This window comes from Pleurodeles waltl, chromosome 7 (assembly GCF_031143425.1).
Source record: "Pleurodeles waltl isolate 20211129_DDA chromosome 7, aPleWal1.hap1.20221129, whole genome shotgun sequence".
In the NCBI taxonomy this organism is placed as follows: Eukaryota; Metazoa; Chordata; class Amphibia; order Caudata; family Salamandridae; genus Pleurodeles; species Pleurodeles waltl.
The window spans coordinates 1,349,147,102-1,349,167,666 of record NC_090446.1 but is presented as its reverse complement, the minus strand read 5'-3'; the positions used below and the strand labels follow the sequence as shown (position 1 = coordinate 1,349,167,666).

The 20,565-nt window shown below is 42.8% G+C and overlaps 1 protein-coding gene across 4 annotated transcripts in view; it reads left to right on the top strand.

Annotated features, from left to right (window-relative positions):
- Positions 1-20,565, top strand: part of PPP6R1 (protein phosphatase 6 regulatory subunit 1) — a 745,577-nt gene that overhangs the window by 293,764 nt on the left and 431,248 nt on the right. For all 4 annotated transcript variants that reach the window (XM_069200760.1, XM_069200759.1, XM_069200761.1 and 1 more), the window contains exon 11: positions 7,472-7,536. In XM_069200760.1, coding sequence (XP_069056861.1) covers positions 7,472-7,536 — 65 coding nt within the window. The remainder of the gene's footprint in view (positions 1-7,471; positions 7,537-20,565) is intronic.

The following is a 20,565-nucleotide window of genomic DNA, read 5'->3' as shown; positions in this document are numbered from 1 at the left end:
GTGATATATATATTTCTCTTACTATACTATATTTGAGCACATCGTAATAAGCCTAATCTGCCCTTCAGGTTTCCCTCCTGGGGGTACGTCATCCCTCATACCTGGAGGAAGAAGCCTGTGGTGTAGACACCATCCCCATGTGGATCTGGGGTCCGGCCGTCTAAGCAAGTAGCTGCAGCGAAACAGTCAGCTATCAGCATGCAGTTGTGGTCATCTGGCTGGAATCTCCCTCTAACGTGTCTAGGACAAAGGAGTGTTTTTATAATATAACAGCTGACATTCTAAGAAATAGTCCCCACGTATGAGTGTGTTTTCTGTGAATGTTGGAGACGCAGCTTACCACGTTTGTCAGCAACCCTATCTGACTGTAGCCTTGGAGAAAGCACAAAGTGAAATAAATGTCCTACTAAGAACGTGATGCTTTCCTAGGCGAAAGTGCAGTGAGATAAAGAAAATAAAACAGCACCGCAAATGTGACTATTGCTAAAAGAAAAATTAAATAAAGCAGTACTGAATAAAATGTAACCGGTTTAAAGTGCCCAGCGGCAGGCCTAGTTAGCTTAAACCAACGTGTCTAGAACATGGCTAAAATAGCTATACAACATTTCTATGAATTTAAACAATTTTCAGACTCCTAAAAATGCTTTTGTATATTAAAAAAAAAAAAAAGCACTTATGTTGTCTCAAACATTATGATTAGTAGAATCTCAGTGATTGCAGCTGCTAAAGGACTTTCTAAATTAGGGCCTTTGCCTTTGGCCTTGTGGTAGCTAGCTGTAGTCCCGGGGGTAGAGCAGTGGCATTACAGCCATTGTGCAGGACCTTCAACCATGCACAGCAGTCTTTGAAAGCAGGGTGTAGCCTTCAGCCAAGTTGTGTTCTAAAGTCCCAGAGCCCAGCTCACCCATTTTTATACAGTCCACTGCACCTACCTCTTGTTGGCTTAATGCATCAGTCTGTTGGTGATAACAATAGTTACAGGCCCCTTTAATTGAAACTGGTATTTCTTTGTAAACACCATGCACCACCCCTTTTTAATTCTCATTGTTAAACACATCACAAACACTTTTTTTTTTGGCTCTTGCAATAATTTCCGTCACCACTAGTTTGTAACCTGTTTTGAATTGATTTGATGGTTTTAATCTAGCTGGTAAGAAATTCAGGCCTTGACAAATATAGTTTCCAGAGGCTCTGACGTTGTTGAATGCTTGAGAACTACATGCACGATTGCAGAATCAACTGCCTTGGTTAATAGGATCTGTTTTCTAGTTCAACATCTCTTTTCAAATGCAGCTGCCAAAATATATCTAAGGCTAAGGTTTGATTTAAGGTTTGGTGGACAGTACTCCTTCTGTCTGGATGGCAGAGGACAGTACTTCCGCTACCTTAGGTTGATCACAGCTGTCCCTTTTAACTGCTGATCACTAAACTTTTTCAAAGTTTTTACTTTTCAGAAACAAACTCCCAAAATAGGAGTTTGTTTCTGAAAAAGAAAACTGCTCATGGCTGCACATTCTGGAAGATTGTTGTTGGGGTGGATAAGAGGGTGGGGTCTTTATTGTTGTTTTCTGTTGCTCACTGTTAGGTGTTTCTTTTCTTGGGGCGATGGACTGAAACAGAAAATATTGCACAGGCCACCCTAAGTAAGAGTTATGTCTTTCTTCCGATGGCCCCTTCTTTGTCGGTCCATCAGAGTATTCTTTGTCAGCTTAGTCAATGGGGATTTTGTCAGCAGAAAGCGTAAGGTCCATCCATCCTTATGTGAGGTGGGTGAACTGAGGGTTTGGTGAACAGGGTACTGTATATCGTTTCTGACAGAGTTTCCAGACTTCCAAAAACTAAATCAGGCTCTACCCTTTAGAAATGTTTTCATAAAAAATGTTAACAAAAACTACAAACCACAAAATGCCAACTTCTGAGAAAAGTTTGAGATACAGTGCTAGGAAACTCTGGAGTAGGTGTGCGCTCTATAAGTTTTTTCATTTATTCATTCAGACAGGCCAGGTTTGGTGTATTTCTTTCAAGGAGTATTTTGCTTTTGGGGAGATCAATATTCCCTATGTTGTTTGAAATACAACCCCCGTCTTTTTAGATCATCCAAATAACATTATCTTCTCTTGATAAATCTGAGCTGATGAATCCCAAAATTTGAACAAGCCATTTCCTATTGATGTTTCGTTTTATTTTAATTATGCAGTCACGTATAATAACTTTGAATCCATAGTAACCAGAGTTGATGTTCATAAACAGCTCTGCCTGTCGGTGAGGTCCCAAAACACATTTTATGTATAAAATGCCAATTGTTTTTCAATTGGCTGGTGTAAAAAAAAAATGAAAAAGCCTTCTAAATTTATCTTGCAAAAATAATAATGAAGCTGGAAGTATTCCACTTTATATGGAGATAAATGTACCCATGCACCTTTTCTGTAAGATGCACTATCCCATCCCAGCATACGCTGAATTTCTGTTCCGTGAAGCACTGAAACAATGTTGCCTTTTAAGGTTAAACATTTGATATCACTTGGTGTCTTGGGTCGTAATCCACTGAATTCTAACACTTGCACCCTCAGGTACAGGTTTTTATTTCACTTTTATGTTTCTGTTTGGAATGAGCCTCACCTCACCTGCCTTTCAGTACCGTGTCAACACTCCTTGACATTTGCCCTTCCTGTACTGGAAGAAAAATCCTGGACAAAACTCTACACTGTGTAGTTTCTCTTCCAGACTTGTATTCCATTCAAGGTTATAGTATGTGCGAAAATGCTATATAGAAACGAGACTAAATGACAGGAAGGGTGCTAAGGTGATGATCAACCTAAACCTTCTTGGGAAAGTCCCACAAACATTTTTTTCTTTTTTTTTTACCTCATCTGAAGCACCAAACAAAATGTTTACTTTACTTGTGAAATATTGGGAGACAACCGTCCTCCCTCCCTCACTTAGAGAACGATGTGCCTATCTGTCATCTCCTTTAATGATGGGCACATCATTGCCACTGGACTGTGTGCTTTTAGCTTTTAGGCATATATATGTGTATGTATGTGTATATGTTGTTTCTGTGCCTGGCATGTTTGTGGATCATTGCATGACTCCTGGTTTTTTTGGGTTGTTATACTAGATATCTATGAATTTCTGCTCTCTTTTTATCACACTTATCTACTCATCACTCTTATGTCATGTCTCTATCAAACTATCCTCCATTCTCACTCGGACTCATCCCAAATCCCTTCGACCACTTTCATCTCCTAAATATCTCTGCCTAAGCTCTTCCCTCCACCTCCACATCTAACTCACCAAAGCTCACTCTACCTCTGTGACCTCCCACACAACCCTACTAAATTCTCCTGCATTCATCTAACCCTGCTACTATGCTCTCCCTAACCCTTCCACATCCTCTTTCCCCTCCGCTCCCCTTTTATTCATCTCAAGCCTTTGGATTGAGTAAATGAAGGATAAACTCCCAATTAACACTTCTGGATTTCTTTCCTCCTCCACCCCTCCATTACTCCAGTCAATCTAACTAACAAACTCTCATATCCGCAACTCAAATAAACTCATAATAATACTAAAACTGTACTCCTTATTAAATTATACTAATCCATCACTAATTCTTGTTGGGTACCGGAGTAGCGTACTACTCATCGAAAAGCGCTTCGACGCCTCGTCAGGGGTAGTAAGCGCTATATAAATACGATTACAATTACAATATGGCTTTGAGGAGGACCTTGGTGTCAAGACTTTAATAGCAGCACAAAGGTTCTCAATGTCCAGCAGAATGGCAAGGTGTCTGTTGTTTTTACGACTTTGGCTCTGATACCACTGGTCACCAGTAAAGACTTTTTTCTTCACCATATTGTTGTAGAGAAAAAGAATAGTTTTAGTTGTAGCAAAATATGTTGATTAGACATATTATTAGTTAAATCCAATATATTAAAATTCATAAAGGCATCTACATTCAATTATTTAAATAAACTTTGATAACGCTTCAAAGGGGCATCAGAAATGTCATAATTCACTGCAAAAGACTAAATTATTTGAATTTTACATAATAGCACTGTAAAAGGGGGCTATCCCTATTGCAAAATGTATGAAACTCATTGGCTAAAAGTTCAATTCCTGTGCATCTTTTAAAAGTTGAATACTTCAAAATAAACCAGGTTTTACACATTTTTTTCCAATATCTATGAGTAAATGGCAATCAATAATGGCAGATGGTGCGTTTGGTACTTATTGGGATCAAACATTCTTTCTCCTTCCTGGACCTTCTGACATAATTCAGGAATCCAATAGATAGATTTACATCCAAAACTAATCTCTAAAACCTCTAAATGGAATTTTGGTTTAGGTAAAATACAAATACAGAGAAAAACATCTGCATTACCTAACTTTTTTTTTTTAATAAACAAAATTGAGGATTTTCTTATAGGATATTATTTATCCTGCTTAAGTGACATATATAATGCAGACATTCCCAAAGGGTTCTTTGCTGTAAAGGATTCCCACAATGTAATACTTCCCAGTGGAATATGACTATTTGTGTGGTTACTAATTAGATTCTGGATCTTTAGTGCACACTTTTGTTTGCTGTTTTGTATTTCTCTCCAGCATAATTGCAATATCTTATTCTGATTTCCACTTAGCAATAGCTTTTTCAGAATTTGTTTCAAATGCTTTATTGTAGGGTTCAGTAATTTACATAGGATTTCTGACTGTTCCTTGTCTTTTGTCCTCAGCAAACATCATAGGCATAAACATGAACTCTGCACCATGCACCTCAATGCAACACGAAAGATAATGTTCCATTAAAACATTGCACTAAAAGTGCACAATATTGGGAAATAACCTCTGACCAGGGAACCTTAGAACTTGTGAAATCGAGCCCTAAACCACTCTCCTGCTGTGTCAGCAACCAATCAACTAGAGGTAAAGCATGTAATAGCAAATATCCTTGCAAGGTCCAATTTTAATGCCAACTGGAATCTAAATTCAGTTGTTATAGACCTTTTTTTAAGACCTAAATCTTTTGGAAGCAGACTTAAAGCACAGAAGGACATATGCAAAATAAGAAAGACCGGCAGCTAAGGCCGGAAAAAAAAAACTATTAGGGCCGCTCTTTTCACGTAGTTCTCTGATAAAATTATCTTTGGTTTTACATCCCTTCCTTGAATCGCCAGAGTATTTTAAAAGCTAAAGACCACCAATGCCAGAGTACTACTAATCTCAAGTCGGTTGCTGTACCTCAACTTTTTTTCACTTCTTGGAGATTCTTCAGTTTGATTTTGTCGGCCATTGCCTACTCTGTACGTTAAGGGGTAGCATCTTCTCTCACATTTAGACATCTTCGAGCTAGGCTTCTGGGCCTGCCAGTAAGAACCGTTGAACATGCCCCCAGCGTGGTCGTCTGTCTTGAAGGATGCTTGAAGACTCTGAATAAAAGCACTACTTGAAATGAGAATTTATGTACTTGGTGCTCACTGAAAGATGCTTATTCATTTACCTTCCTGCAGGAAGTTGTTTTAATTCCACATATCCAAATCGGACATGCAGTAGTTTACTTTGAAATTTCACTTTTACTAATGATGAGACAAAAAGATCTCAAACAAGCTTCTCTTTTTCATTACTCAGGTAAAGGGAGTTTCTACCGTCTGCATAAGGTTTTCCACCAGTGAGGTTAGCATTGAAAGTTCTTTCAGCATGTTGATTGGACCACTGTTTTAGACCATTTATGTAATTAGATTTATTGTGACCCTTCCCAGTGGTTATGGCATCATCAAGGATAGGTTGTGAAATTAAAGCTTCTTGCATAAGTGAATCTCTTTGTATTTTTCTTTTACTGAGTGATGGTGGGTTAACTCGGTTAGGTGTCCTTTTTTTTTTTGCCAAAGATTATCAGATATTTTTGTTAGTTAGACCGTTCATTTACATACCAGTTTTTGTTTTTTGTTTTTACCAATTCACTATCTCTATAAAATGTCAATCAATAATTGCCATACTACAGTTGTCTATTTGAACCTCTGACCTACTCAATCACTCTTTTGTTAGAGACATTCTTGCTATTATATTAGAATCTAGGTTGAAAGGTAAAAATGTTAAGTTACAGAACCTTGATTTTGGACATTAATGGTTTGGAAAATTTAGTTGAACATTATGTTGTCTGTGTAATTATCAAATAGTTAGAAAGCAATATATTCACTTGTTTAAATGTTTAATGTGTTTGTTGTAGGGAAATTTTAACATTTCCTCCATATAGAATGTCCCAAAAAGGTACCCTAATTGTACCCCAACAACAAATTAACTCCATTAACAACCCATGCTATTATGTTCTTAGATCCTTTTACTTTACCATTAAGCACATCACTCATCAAATCATTATTCCAAACCCAGTACCTCACCCCAACAGTTACCCTATCATTAACTAAAGCAAGCTTTAATAAAAATGTTTTAATACAGATTTCGAAACTTTTTTCAAAATCCACTTTATTTTCAAATACTTTACTTTCTATTAACTGGTGTTTCAAACCTTTTGATTTCCAACCTTTGGCCCTTCTAACTTTTTCTATCAAACGTTTAACCTACTAGCATCTTACTTAACTTCATAAAAAGATAACTGCTGTTATACAGGATATTATGTGAACTGAATGTTTCACATTCTAATACAGCAGGGTCATTTTGTGATTTTGTTTTGTATTATGTTTTTTTTTATGTTTCTGTTTAACCATCAGAGCAAGTTTAAAGGCTAGGTGTAGGATGAACATGTCCAAAGGTTGATGGTACAAGATGAAAATGAAGAACTTGTATTATGAGGTTTTTCACACTGAGTCTGAAAATCATAACACCTAGATCTCAGTGCTGGTAGCCATTTACCAAGAAATCAGCTCCAGTTTGTCTTTGAAGCAGCTGCGTGAAAGGGAAGTAGTATGGTATTGAAAAAAACTCCTGTATTATCTCTTCACATTTGTTGTTCGATTTGTCCTTCACGCAAGAGTAGATTCTTAACTCATCCACACCACCTTGCAGATTTGTTGTTGTTTTCCTATAACACTAATGTTGCTACTGAAAATGATTATCACCAATCCCACAGCTTAGTTAGATGCCTAAATCCGATGTATCAATTAAGTATTTCTTAACATAAAGACCAATAAACAAAGTGTAGAGAAGACTAGGCAGTCTGTCCTCCTAGGCCAATCCTGTTTACTATTGACCACACTAAAATTCATCAGCATGCCTCTAAGTTATTTTCCTGAGATTCCTTGATGCATTCTGAAAAGACCTCAGTTTTCCTCATACCTACCCGCATTGTTGAGGTTTGCTCATGTAATCATCTAAACATCTGCGGGCCTACCCCCCTATTCAAGATTGGCTTGAGATTGTGTTATTGCCTACCCTTGTTATAACTGTTTGACCACTGTTAGTAGATTTGTATTTGCCTTCATTTAGTTACTGACTGACATTATTTTCATTTCTTTTCTAGTTGCTACAGAAGTGTAACTTGGTTCAGAGAATCATGTTGGCATGGGATCAGAATGACAAATCTCAGTACGTATGACCATCTTGGTTTGATCACTGAACTCTGGCCATGACAACAAGAATACTGTGATAAATAAAACTGCCATGTGCCATAGGGATCAGTGTGTATGTGAGTGCAAAGTGGCCTGCAGCAGTTTGTGATGACCAATATATAATTGTCAGCTGAATGAGATTTAGGGGAATATGAAACAACTTTTTTTTAGTGTATCTGTTTTTTCTCTGGAATTTGATAGCCATTATCACTGATTAGTCCCGTCTTTGTGTGGATCCCGGAACACTTTTTTTGTTTTTGGTATCCTGTTTTGGTATCCCCTCTCGATCATATTGGTCAGATTTGGTTTAGTTTTTAATTTAATGAAGCTAATTTTAAAGATAAAAAGCTACTGCTGTAAATGTAATTGACCAAGACTGTCCTTTATAAACCTTTCTTAAAATTTCAAATGAAGGATAACAGTAAAAATTGTAGTAAGGTGGCAGCGTGCATAAAATCAAAACTGCCATTGCTCATTTGTGTGCTCCTACCACCAGTATCCCATCATGCCCGTTGGGTGTTAGTTACCCAATTTGTTTACTGGCTACTCAGATCAGTATCCTTCATCACCGAGCCTGCGTTTTGCCATTTTTTCATAATGCAAAATCTTCCCTAACCTCTTTGAAAGTTCTTTCTGAAATTTTTCCTCTAAATGTCCTCGTGTTGCACAAAAAGGCAGAGATGGCCTCACTTGACCCATGCGTCACATGCCTTCCTAATTCTCATTCCATGTGGCGTGTTCCTTGTACACAAAAAATGTCCAGGAGAACCATGAGATACAGTCAGAAGAAAGAACAGTAAAATTGACAGGAAGCAGCATCCAGAAAATCCAAAGAGTTTTGAGGAGGAGCTGCCTCTGATACAGCTGTTTCTGCTTCTTTGTGGATTGCTCCAGGAGAAGATCAATGAAAGGTTATCCACTCTGTCTGCATGATTGATGGTGGTACTATCTACTATAATATTGTTGCCCAACCTCTGAAAAAGCACCAGCAAGTAAACAGTGTGCGGCCACCACACTGCTTGCTGTAAGAGGGTTCCTAATGTTCTTTGTGCCTTCCTACACAGCATACATAAGTTGAGCCTGATAAACCTGCCACATATTCTAGAAACAAAAGGCGAGCATAGTGTATCAGATACCACTCCTGAGATTGATGTTGTTTACATTCTGACCAAATCTGGGTTACATTTCAACCAGAACCCAAGATGAAAGAGATTGTAGAGGCGTGATCCCAATGGAAATATCCAGGTCACAGAAATAAAGTTTGCCAATTCTGTGAAGAACATTCATTATTAGAACCAGTCATTGAATCAAGTCCTGGCATATATCATATTTTTTTTATCTACAGGGAATGAAACAGGACTTAAATGCAAGGTTCTCCCATCTTAGCCACAGCCTCCACCAACTCTGAAGCCACCAGTCCTCCGCTGGGTGCCTCTGCAGTTGGAGGCTGACATGAAAGAAGATGAGGAGAACTTGGAAAAGAGTGGAAGACAAAATTCCTAGCTCATCAAAGGATTGACAAGACTAGATAGCGCCCTTCAGGATCAAAGACTCCTCCCCATCCCCTTTAAGTTCTTTTTTTATTTCCTGATTTGACTCTTAATGGATGGTCCTCCAAGTGAATTGACTTCCCCCATAGAGATAGAGGAAAGGGTCACTTCCTTTATGACTTATGGACATCTGTCAACATCATTCCCATTGTGGACCACATCTGGGATGAGTGTCTGCCTATGGTTCCAGCAGTTGTTATCCATCTAGAGAAGTACACGACTACAGAAGATTCCTCAATCCCCCAGACATGTAATCCTGCTGTTTCATCAATGCTTTTAAAGATACCTCTTTTGACCATGCATTACTGAGCTGCACCAGGGACACAAGATCCAGACATTTGGGGAAATATTAGGCTCTATGATTTCATCCTTAATTAAAGTGGGAAAAGCTTTGGTCATCTTAGAGTGCATAAGACAGACGTATTGGTGGACATTGCTCCATTTACAGACTTAATTCTGCATTGTAGTATTACCACTAATCGTCATAATCAGTAGAATTGGCTCACCCATGTGGAGGATGCTTTTTCCATTTGCTATGTGCAGCCCTACCAAGTTGCCCAGGTTGATGGTGATGTGCCTCTGTAGTAGAGGTTTTATTTTTGAATTTTGTGACTTTCAGTCTTGTTAATTGCATTATAAAAACAGGACTGCAATTCCCCGAATTCAAAGAAACAACCTGAACTGGAGCAGCACATCCTGCATGGACCTGGGAATTGTGGTAGCTATGAAAATGTTTGAAGGATGTGTTCCTGTAGATACACATGCTTTACATACACCTGCCGTCTAGTGTTTGGTGCAGACAATTGCAAGTTTTTTTCCCTCTTCATTTTCGCTTTCTAGCTCATGATTGCTGTTAGACTGCAATGCACCAGGACAAAACTCCTCCTTAGACTGCTTTGTTTTGCCATCAAGTTCAGATGTTTCAACTCGAGCTCTAAGACTGTTGACAACTTCTCTACTCCATTCAGTGCCAGTGGTTGAGGACCCTGACCTAGCAATGGAAGGACTATCTAAACATAGACAACTGTTATTCAGAATCAATCTAAAGTGGTAGAGTGGGAGAGGATGTTAAGGAGCAAACACCCAGTTGTGTTAAAACTGTAATATCAAATAACTATAGTCTGATAACCATTGGGTCAGTAACCTTTTCCTTCTCCCTACAAGGAGTCAACATGCTCAGCCTGCAAAATTTGTAAAAACAAAAAAACTACATGATATCACCTAGAATACTGTTGGGCCCATCATCCCATCATACAATACAGGGTTCAAACCCATCTGACATACCAGACCCGTTTTCCCACCAAGGATATTGAGGCACAGAGTGCGAGAGGGAAGCCCATCACTTATCACAACTGTGCAAGGGGAACAAAGCTGCTAGGTGCTGTGAGGAACTCCAGTCACAAAGCCCAGGACAAAAACATACACCCAGAGAGTCATCATTCACCAAACTCTCTTGAGGATTAACCCTCTTGACTTATTCGAAAGAAGTCTCACACTGAAGTCTAGCACCACTCTTGAGGAAGTTTGGCATCAAGTCGTGAGACTAGCCAGAAGAGGCACTGACCTAGCTCCTATTTCCAAGACATCGCAACCCTGAGACTTCCTCTTTTCTTCATGAAAGCCTTTTGAGAAGGTCTCAGGCTTGGCACTCAGACACCAGCTCCTGCTTACCATTGATCTCCCAGGTGTTAACATAAACTACTCATACACCCCTCCACAGGAGAGGTTCTTGTTCACCCAGCCCTCAGAGCACCAACACACCACTTCCAACACTAGGGAGGCAGAGGAAGCTCACTTTTGAAGTACAAATGTTAGAAGAACTAAAGTTCTCTCTGATGCCCAAGGGATCTAAGGATAAGGTCACTATTCCTCTGCACAATATATTTTTCTAATTCACAACTTCTGCCACAACCACCTCCATCACCTTAGCATTCTGTCCCATCAGACCGCAGATAAAGGTAGTCCTTCTGATTTATATAACACATATCTAAAGCCTCAACCACCTGGGAATAGGCATAATCCTTGGGAGGATTACCATGTTGACCCACAGATCAATACTGACCTAGAACCCGATCCTGTTGAGCTTTCCTTCCTCCAGATGATACCACTGCATATTACACTGGTATCCAGCAGGCAACAGACACCACAAAGGGAAGCTCCATGTAGTCGAGGAGGAAGCTGACTTTCTGATGGTGACTCTCTCTAAAGCCAAGAGATCTTCAGTCCTTAGAAACATGATCAAGTCCAGTAATGAAAATTGTGAGGATCCAGTCGAAGGTACAAGTCCTCACCCAGAGGGTCAAAATAAGGTATACCCATACACCAGATGTCCCCTCTTCATTGCAGGACTTGTCCCACCAGACTTTGATTGCGCACAAATTCTGGAAAAGAGCCTGCTCCCTGGCAACCAGTGATGCCCTTCCTTCAGACAAGGAAATTGAAGCAGCAGGGGAGCTTGTGGCTGTGGGGTCAACCGCTCAGTGGAGAATTGCCAACTCAATAGTAACGTTATCTTGTTAGGATAGATACCTCTGGGGGGAGGTGGTGGAGTTGGTTAGACGCCTATGAGAGGCGTATTGCAAAACTGAGTGTAATGCCATATACAAACATACAATGTGCCTTGGATTGCACTCATAGTGCCTCCAGGGAGTTAAACACCTCCATCCTGCTTCGCCACCATGCATGGCTCAGGAGGTCTGCGTTTGAGCATCAAGTACATCACCTCATTAACTAACTCATTCAGAGGGACCACTGATTCCTCATCTTAGGATATTTTCCATGTTTCAAACTGGATCTAGAAAATGTAGAGTAATACCTATGCTCACTGAGCGATCAGCTCCACGTCGTCCATGACTGAAGTGGTGTCACGCTACCCATATATGCGCCACCCCGGCTTGCTGACATCAGTTTTTTTTTTTTTTTTTTTTTTGTGACTATTTGTGTGCTGAAACATGGAGTCTCTATCACAAGCATAAGTAACACCATTTCTGGTAGAGACTTCTAACCACAGATTCCATGTTTTAAAATAGATACCCAAGCAATACCTCCCTAGAGGTGGGTCCGCGAACTGGCTCAAAACAGAAAATACTGGAGGCCTGAGCAGACAAAATGACCATCTCGCTGGAGTCTGGTTGTCTTAACAGTAGTGCTTCGTGAACATGTGACATAGCGACTTGGCAGATGTCCAAGTCCGGTACCGCGTATTCCAACGCAGTAGTAGTGGGCTTGGGTTTGGTGGAATGGGTTTGTAAACTCTCAGGCCGCTTCTTTTTAGTTAGGTCATAGCAGACATTAATGCAGATTAATCCATCAAGAAATGGTCTGTTCCTGCACAGCTTTGCCCTTCTTTGTTCCAGTGAACCTGATGAAGAGCTGATTGTCCACCTATTGGTTTTTGGTGCGAGCAGTGTAGAACAAAAGGGCTCTCATCTGGGCCACATGATGGAGTCACTCCTCCACCTTGGAAAGAGGAGGTAGAACCAACAATTTAGACAGAATGATACTGTGACCAACATGAAAGGTGGTGACAACCCTCTGCAAGATGGAGGCATGTGTCTGAAGGACCAGTTGGCAGGAAAAAGGCTAGCGTAGGGACAGTGAACCAACAGAGGTTAAGCTTGCTGACCCTCCTGGCCAATGCAGTGGCCTCTAAGGAGACTGTCTTGATGGTTAAAAACTGCACAGAACACCTATGTAGGGCTTGAAGGGTGTACACATGAAAAATATGAGGACCAAATTGAGGTCCCATTGGGCCATAAGGAAATGGGTAGGAGTTGAAGTGTTGCAAACCTTTCAAAAGTGAGTCAGCACAGGTGACTTGAACAGAGAGGGTTGATCTGGCAGCTGAGGTGGCTGACGGGTAACTATTCGTAACAGTGTCCAGAGCAAGGCCTTCTATCGTCCTGGGGAGACCTGCTAACAACTCTAAGGAAAGGACGCAATAGAAGCCTGCATGGGAAGAGGTGTTACCTCTCGCAGGCAGGAAATCACAAGGGTATATGCCCAAAAGGTGAGCTGCAAAGGGGAGACACTTTGGATAGGGACTATACTCTATTGTTTGATAGACAAGCTGGCGCCAGGGATAGTGAAAGAAAGCAAGTTCTCATACTGTTTTTTCAGGTGCCTTTTGGTTGCCACACCTCCGGGTTGGGCTAGTGAGTTCTGCACGCGGAGAGAAGGGTTCTACCACCTTGAGAGTGTGCAGAAAAGAGCACTCTGAGATAGCTAGATGCCACACTTCACAGGAAGTTTTCATCAGGCGGCATGGAACCTGGTAGCCCACTGGCTGTCTCCTCCCCTGAGAGCATTGTATGGATATAAAAAGGACACCCCTTGAACCCATAAGTTAGATCTTGTTAGACTGGAGAAGAGTACTGAAGGATTGCCCTGCTGCATCAAGGACCCACCGAGGAGAGGCTGCACTGGTTTGAACTGCATCTGCTGTATTGTATCTCGTGACTTGCAAAAGAAAAGGGACTGCCCCGCTGTGTCCCTCTCATAGAGAAGTAGACTCCTGACCTCAACGAAAGGGTCAGTTGGCTGACCTCCTGTTCGCAGCACAACAGCTAAATAAACCTGCTAGGGTGAATTGGTAGCCCTGATTCCTGGAGTCCTTATTCTCACCACGTTGCAGGCCAAGGGATCAAGACCTAACGCTCAAGTTGCTCCTGAGTCTTCTGGACCCAGGAGAGTCATCTGTGTGCAGCTAGGTTGCCCAGAAAGTAGGTTTGAGGGGAAATTCTATCATGTATATGAACAGGTCAGCCAACTTGGCATCTATTGCTCTGGCTGGCCTCATTTGACTTTACCACAAGCAGAACACAGCAGGTACAGTCGCCTTTCCTTTACTAGCCACCAGGTACAGCAGGTGCAGTCCGTGACACTGCAGCTTCTCTTCACTGGGCCCTTGCTGCAGCAGAGTGGTACTTCTCTTCTCCAGAAAACCACTGAAACTTCTGGTCCAGGCGAGTTGTAGCCCACAAGACCAGTGGTTCGGGGACCCCTGGTGGTCCGCAAAGCCTCCTCAGGGGGTCCGCGACTGCTTAAAAAATGTAATAATATTAGGTCCCAGCTATCAGTAATGACTCAGTGGGGGTCTCTGTGTTCCAATAATGATTCAGTGGGGGTCCCCAAGCTCCAGTATTGATAAAATGGGGGTCCACAGAAGTCAAAAGATTGGGAACCACTGCACTATACTTCTGCCACGCTCAAGAGGACTTTGAGGGATGTTGATTCCGGTGGCCTGAATCGCCCCCCCAGCCCATGGATGTAGGAAAGTACCATCTTGCCTGGCATGTTACCCCCATTTTTCACTGTATATATGTTGTTTTAGTTGTATGTGTCACTGGGACCCTGCCAGCCAGGGCCCCAGTGCTCATAAGTGTGCCTGAATGTGTTACCTGTGTAGTGACTAACTGTCTCACTGAGGCTCTGCTAATCAGAACCTCAGTGGTTATGCTCTGCTAATCAGAACCTCAGTGGTTATGCTCTCTCATTTCTTTAAAATTGTCACTAACAGGCTAGTGACCAATTTTACCAATTTACATTGGCTTACTGGAACACCCTTATAATTCCCTAGTATATGGTACTGAGGTACCCAGGGTATTGGGGTTCCAGGAGATCCCTATGGGCTGCAGCATTTCTTTTGCCACCCATAGGGAGCTCTGACAATTCTTACACAGGCCTGCCACTGCAGCCTGAGTGAAATAACGTCCACGTTACACGTCCACGTTATTTCACAGCCATTTTACACTGCACTTAAGTAACTTATAAGCCACCTATATGTCTAACCTTTACCTGGTAAAGGTTAGGTGCAAAGTTACTTAGTGTGAGGGCACCCTGGCACTAGCCAAGGTGCCCCCACATTGTTCAGGGCCAATTCCCCGGACTTTGTGAGTGCGGGGACACCATTACACGCGTGCACTACATATAGGTCACTACCTATATGTAGCTTCACAATGGTAACTCCGAATATGGCCATGTAACATGTCTATGATCATGGAATTGCCCCCTCTATACCATCCTGGCATAGTTGGCACAATCCCATGATCCCAGTGGTCTGTAGCACAGACCCTGGTACTGCCAAACTGCCTTTTCTGGGGTTTCACTGCAGCTGCTGCCAACCCCTCAGACAGGTTTCTGCCCTCCTGGGGTCAAGACAGGCTTGTCCCAGGATGGCAGAACAAAGGACTTCCTCTGAGAGAGGGTGTTACACCCTCTCCCTTTGGAAAATGGTGTGAAGGCAGGGGAGGAGTAGCCTCCCCCAGCCTCTGGAAATGCTTTCATGGGCACATTTGGTGCCCATTTCTGCATAAGCCAGTCTACACCGGTTCAGGGACCCCTTAGCCCTGGTCTGGCGCAAAACTGGACAAAGGAAAGGGGAGTGACCACTCCCCTGACCTGCACCTCCCCTGGGAGGTGTCCAGAGCTCCTCCAGTGTGCTCCAGACCTCTGCCATCTTGGAAACAGAGGTGCTGCTGGCACATTGGACTGCTCTGAGTGGCCAGTGCCACCAGGTGACGTCAGAGACTCCTTCTGATAGGCTCCTTCAGGTGTTGCTAGCCTATCCTCTCTCCTAGGTAGCCAAACCCTCTTTTCTGGCTATTTAGGGTCTCTGTCTCTGGGGAAACTTTAGATAACGAATGCAAGAGCTCATCCGAGTTCCTCTGCATCTCTCTCTTCACCTTCTGCCAAGGAATCGACTGCTGACCGCGCTGGAAGCCTGCAAAACTGCAACATAGTAGCAAAGACGACTACTGCAACTCTGTAATGCTGATCCTCCCGCCTTCTCGACTGTTTTCCTGGTGGTGCATGCTGTGGGGGTAGTCTGCCTCCTCTCTGCACTAGAAGCTCAGAAGAAATCTCCGGTGGGTCGACGGAATCTTCCCCCTGCTACCGCAGGCACCAAAGAACTGCATCACCGGTCCCCTGGGTCTCCTCTCAGCACGACGAGCGAGGTCCCTTGAATCCAGCAACTCTGTCCAAGTGACTCCCACAGTCCAGTGACTCTTCAGTCCAAGTTTGGTGGAGGTAAGTCCTTGCCTCCCCACGCCAGACTGCATTGCTGGGAACCGCGACTTTTGCAGCTACTCCGGCCTCCGTGCACTTCCGGCTGAAATCCTTTGTGCACAGTCCAGCCTGGGTCCACGGCACTCTAACCTGCATTGCACGACCTCCTAAGTTGTTCTCCGGCGACGTGGGACTCCTTTGTGCGACTTTGGGTGAGCACTGTTTCACGCATCCTCGCAGTGCCTGTTTCTGGCACTTCTCCGGGTGCTACTTGCTGCTGAGAGGGCTCCTTGTCTTGCTCGACGTCCCCTCTGTCTCCTGACGCAATTGGCGACATCCTGGTCCCTCCTGGGCCACAGCAGCGTCCAAAAACCCTTACCGCACGATTTGCAGCTAGCAAGGCTTGTTCGCGGTCTTTCGGCGGGAAAACACTTCTGCACGACTCTCCACGGCGTGAGGGATCCGTCCTCCAAAGGGGAAGTCTCTAGCCCTTGTCGTTCCTGCAGAAACCTAAGCTTCTACTGTCCAGTAGCAGCTTCTTTGCACCCACAGCTGGCATTTCCTGGGCATCTGCCCATCTCCGACTTGCTTGTGACTTTTGGACTTGGTCCCCTTGTTCCACAGGTACCCTCGACTGGAAATCCATTGTTGTTGCATTGCTGGTTTGTGTCTTTCCTGCAGAATTCCCCTATCACGACTTCTATGTCCTTGGGGGAACTTTAGTGCACTTTGCACTCACTTTTCAGGGTCTTGGGGTGGGCTATTTTTCTAACCCTCACTATTTTCTAATAGTCCCAGCGACCCTCTACAAGGTCACATAGGTTTGGGGTCCATTCGTGGTTCGCATTCCACTTTTGGAGTATATGGTTTGTGTTGCCCCTATCCCTATGTGTCCCCATTGCATCCTATCGTAACTATACATTGTTTGCACTGTTTTCTAAGACTATACTGCATATTTTTGGTATTGTGTATATATATATCTTGTGTATATTTCCTATCCTCTCACTGAGTGTACACTGAGATACTTTGGCATATTGTCATAAAAATAAAGTACCTTTATTTTTAGTATAACTGTGTATTGTGTTTTCTTATGATATTGTGCATATGACACTAAGTGGTACTGTAGGAGCTTCACTCGTCTCCTAGTTCAGCCTAAGCTGCTCTGCTAAGCTACCATTATCTATCAGCCTATGCTGCTAGACACCCTATACACTAATAAGGGATAACTGGGCCTGGTGCAAGGTGCAAGTACCCCTTGGTACTCACTACAAGCCAGTCCAGCCTCCTACAGTGGACCAAGGAGTAACTCCACGAAGCGCCTTGTCGACCCCACAGTATCTTCAGCATCCTGTTTCAGTACCACTCCATAGAAGTCCATATAACAAGGGGCCCACTGATGCTGAAACTGAATTGAAGAGTGTTTTTTTTGGAGGAGTAACTATTTCTGTGGACCTTGTTGGTCCCCCTTGACTAGCTTCCTGTGGTAGTTGGTAGCAAGTAACTCTAACTGTAACCGCATTGATACTTTCCAAAGTTTTTCTTTGAAACTATTTTAAATTGATGTCTTGTCTATTCCTTCATTTGATTTGCTGCCGTTTAAATGCTTTACGCTAGTTTCTTGTCGTAAGCCTGACTGCTCAGATACCCAGGGTTGCAGCTAAAGGTTTGACAGACAAAACCTGACTGGAACTAAGTGTATTACCTAGTGGGATCATACAGTCACGCCATATAATACCTCATTTCCTCGCAAGGACTTCCGTCCCTGCTTCTCCTGCCCAACGTTCTGAAAAATATCAGTAATGACTGAACCCAAGACAATCTAATGGCTCCAAATAGGGCCAAGAGAGTGTGATACCCTGAACTTCTTGTCCTGTCCTTCTGATGAGGCTACCACTTTGGCAGGGTCTTATGTCACAGCAACAGATCAGGGTCCTTCACCCTAACCTGCACACTATATACCTCCGTGCATAGAGATTGAGTGGAGCCCACTTCCTCTGGGCACTACGACAAATTTGTGACCTGATGCGGCGACTGCAAGTAGATCCTTTAAAAGCCAAACTGTTGTATATTTTATTGTTTTACCTTTGATCTAGCAAGAGCTTGCAGTGAAAGTTAATTGTCAGCCCTTTTGCCTTAATATTTTTGTTTAAGTTACCTGGTGTGATTATTGTAAGTTTGACGTATGTACCCCTTCAAACTATTTGTGATGCTAAAGTGGGAACTTAACTTGATCTTGAAAGTTCTGAGGTATATGGCTTTTAAGCTGATGCTTAGCTGCGTGTTGTCTTCTGACCTTAAGACTGTTTTCAATGTGACCACCCTACACCTTTTTTCTCAGCAAACTGGTGCTGAGGACTTAAATAGCTGTCTTGCCAAAGGTTGTTACTCCATTCCACTTCAGGCAATCCATTACTATCCTAACGTTCTTTGCCCCACTTCACCCCTTGAACGGAGAGACTGTAATGGTTGGACCCTAAAAGGGCTTTAGGTTTTTACATTGATTGCACTAAGGTTCATCAGGTTGGCGTTAAGCTTTTTATTGAGTTCTCCGGGGCAAAGAAAGGAAGGGCTGCACAGATCAGGACTGTCGGGTGGATACTCTGCTATGCACTGGCCATAAAGCAGCCTTCAAAGGGAATATGAGCCCATTCCACCAGCAATGAGGATGCTACCACAGCAGTGGCACACATAGTACCTATCCTTGATATCTGGCGGGCTGTGATGTGGGAGTTGGTGCACTCGTTCACAAAGCCCGACTTCCTTGACAACCTGAACTTATGGGAAGGGGATTTTTCTTATTCGTTCCTGCAAGACGTCTTGGTCTGAATTTACTCCAGACTCTCGAACTTTGGAAGGTACTGCTTTAGTATCCCCTCTGAGGTTAGACGTGTCCACCAGAAGAAAATTGATCGTAGTATATGTTGCTATAGATACACATGGTCTGCCTTCTCCTGCCGTCTAGTGTTGGGCTTGGCTGTTTGCAATATGTTTTTCTTCTAGTAAGTTTTTCGAGTCACAAGGTATAGTGACTCTTTCCTTAGTTTGCATTGCGCATGGGCACCAGCTCTGCTGTTGTTGTTTTTTTTTTAATCACCATCGAGTTCGGACACATACCTATCTGTCTGCTTGTTATGGGGAAAAATGGAGCCTACTTCTGCTGAACAATTTCTGGGTATGAAAGATTCCTAACTGCTCCTCGATCCAACTTCTGTTTCGATTAGTGAACTCTGAAAAACCTCACCTTTGGGCCTTCACTCTGGGGTCTTTTGCCCATCGTCTCCTTTACCCTGTCGACGAGAATGCCGGGCCTGTGATGGACAGAATGCCCTTCCTATACTACTCCAGTGCCACTCTAATTTCCTCTGAACTGACCACAGTCAAATCTGCAACTTTTTTTTTTCTTATACATTTCCTTCCTAAACCTTTTTTCAAGGATATGGAGGAGGAGGAATGGGGAAATGTAGCCATATAGGCTGCAGTACTGTAGATATAAAAACTGACACCGCACCTTTAAGGGCTCACAGTCCTTCAGTGTCCCATCATGCCCAGCGGGTGGCAGCTACCTCAGTTCTTTGTTTTCTGCCTCTTGGTGACACTATCTTGAAGCACTGAGCTTTGCCTTTTTTTCTGCATATTCTTCGCAGAAATCTACTTCAGATTTTTTGACAACAGCTTTACTCGACACCTTGGGGCATCTAGAGTATTTCTCTGTCATTTTCTGACAGGAGAATTTTTGTGTAAGGCAAATAAAATGCTATCTTTGTTTGCCAAATGTCCTGCCCTTGACAGAAAAAAAGGCAAAATCAATTCCTCATGATCTGTGTATTCTCTGATTTCCTCAGTCACATTCCTGACAAATGCCAACACAGAAATACGTTTTCCAGGCGTACCCTGAATTACAGGAAGGTTTATCTCCATGGAGTGAAAGAGAGGCGAAAAGGGCAAGAGTTGCTTTCTAAAGGTGGAACTTCACATGAGCAGGAGAAGGACAGTCCTCTGCCAGGGCTGTATCACTACTCTCAAGACTCCAGGAGAAGGGAGATCTGAAAAGAGGAAAGGTCCAGAAAATGGCAATGTTTCAGTTCAAAATCAAGACAAGGCACAGTGGTAACATGCTCACTGTCGACAGCTAGGTTGCCATCAAAAAGGAGCCAACAGTCGACGTTTAGACACAGAAGAAGGTTGATGTCCATGGATTTATTGACGTAGAGACATAGAGGACAATCAACGTTGTGAAGCCATTTGACATCGAGACGATCCAGATCTGGTCAGTGGGTCAGAAAAGCAAGAGCAAGAGCAAGAAGGTCTCAATCCACCTCTGCCTCATAATACTCAAGGCTCTACTCACCATCATTGTCAGTAATTATTCTAGGCTTGATACATCCTTCTCCATCGCGTCCACCAGTTCATTCAGTGCCTATACCGCTTACTTCAGCGTGGTCTCAAAC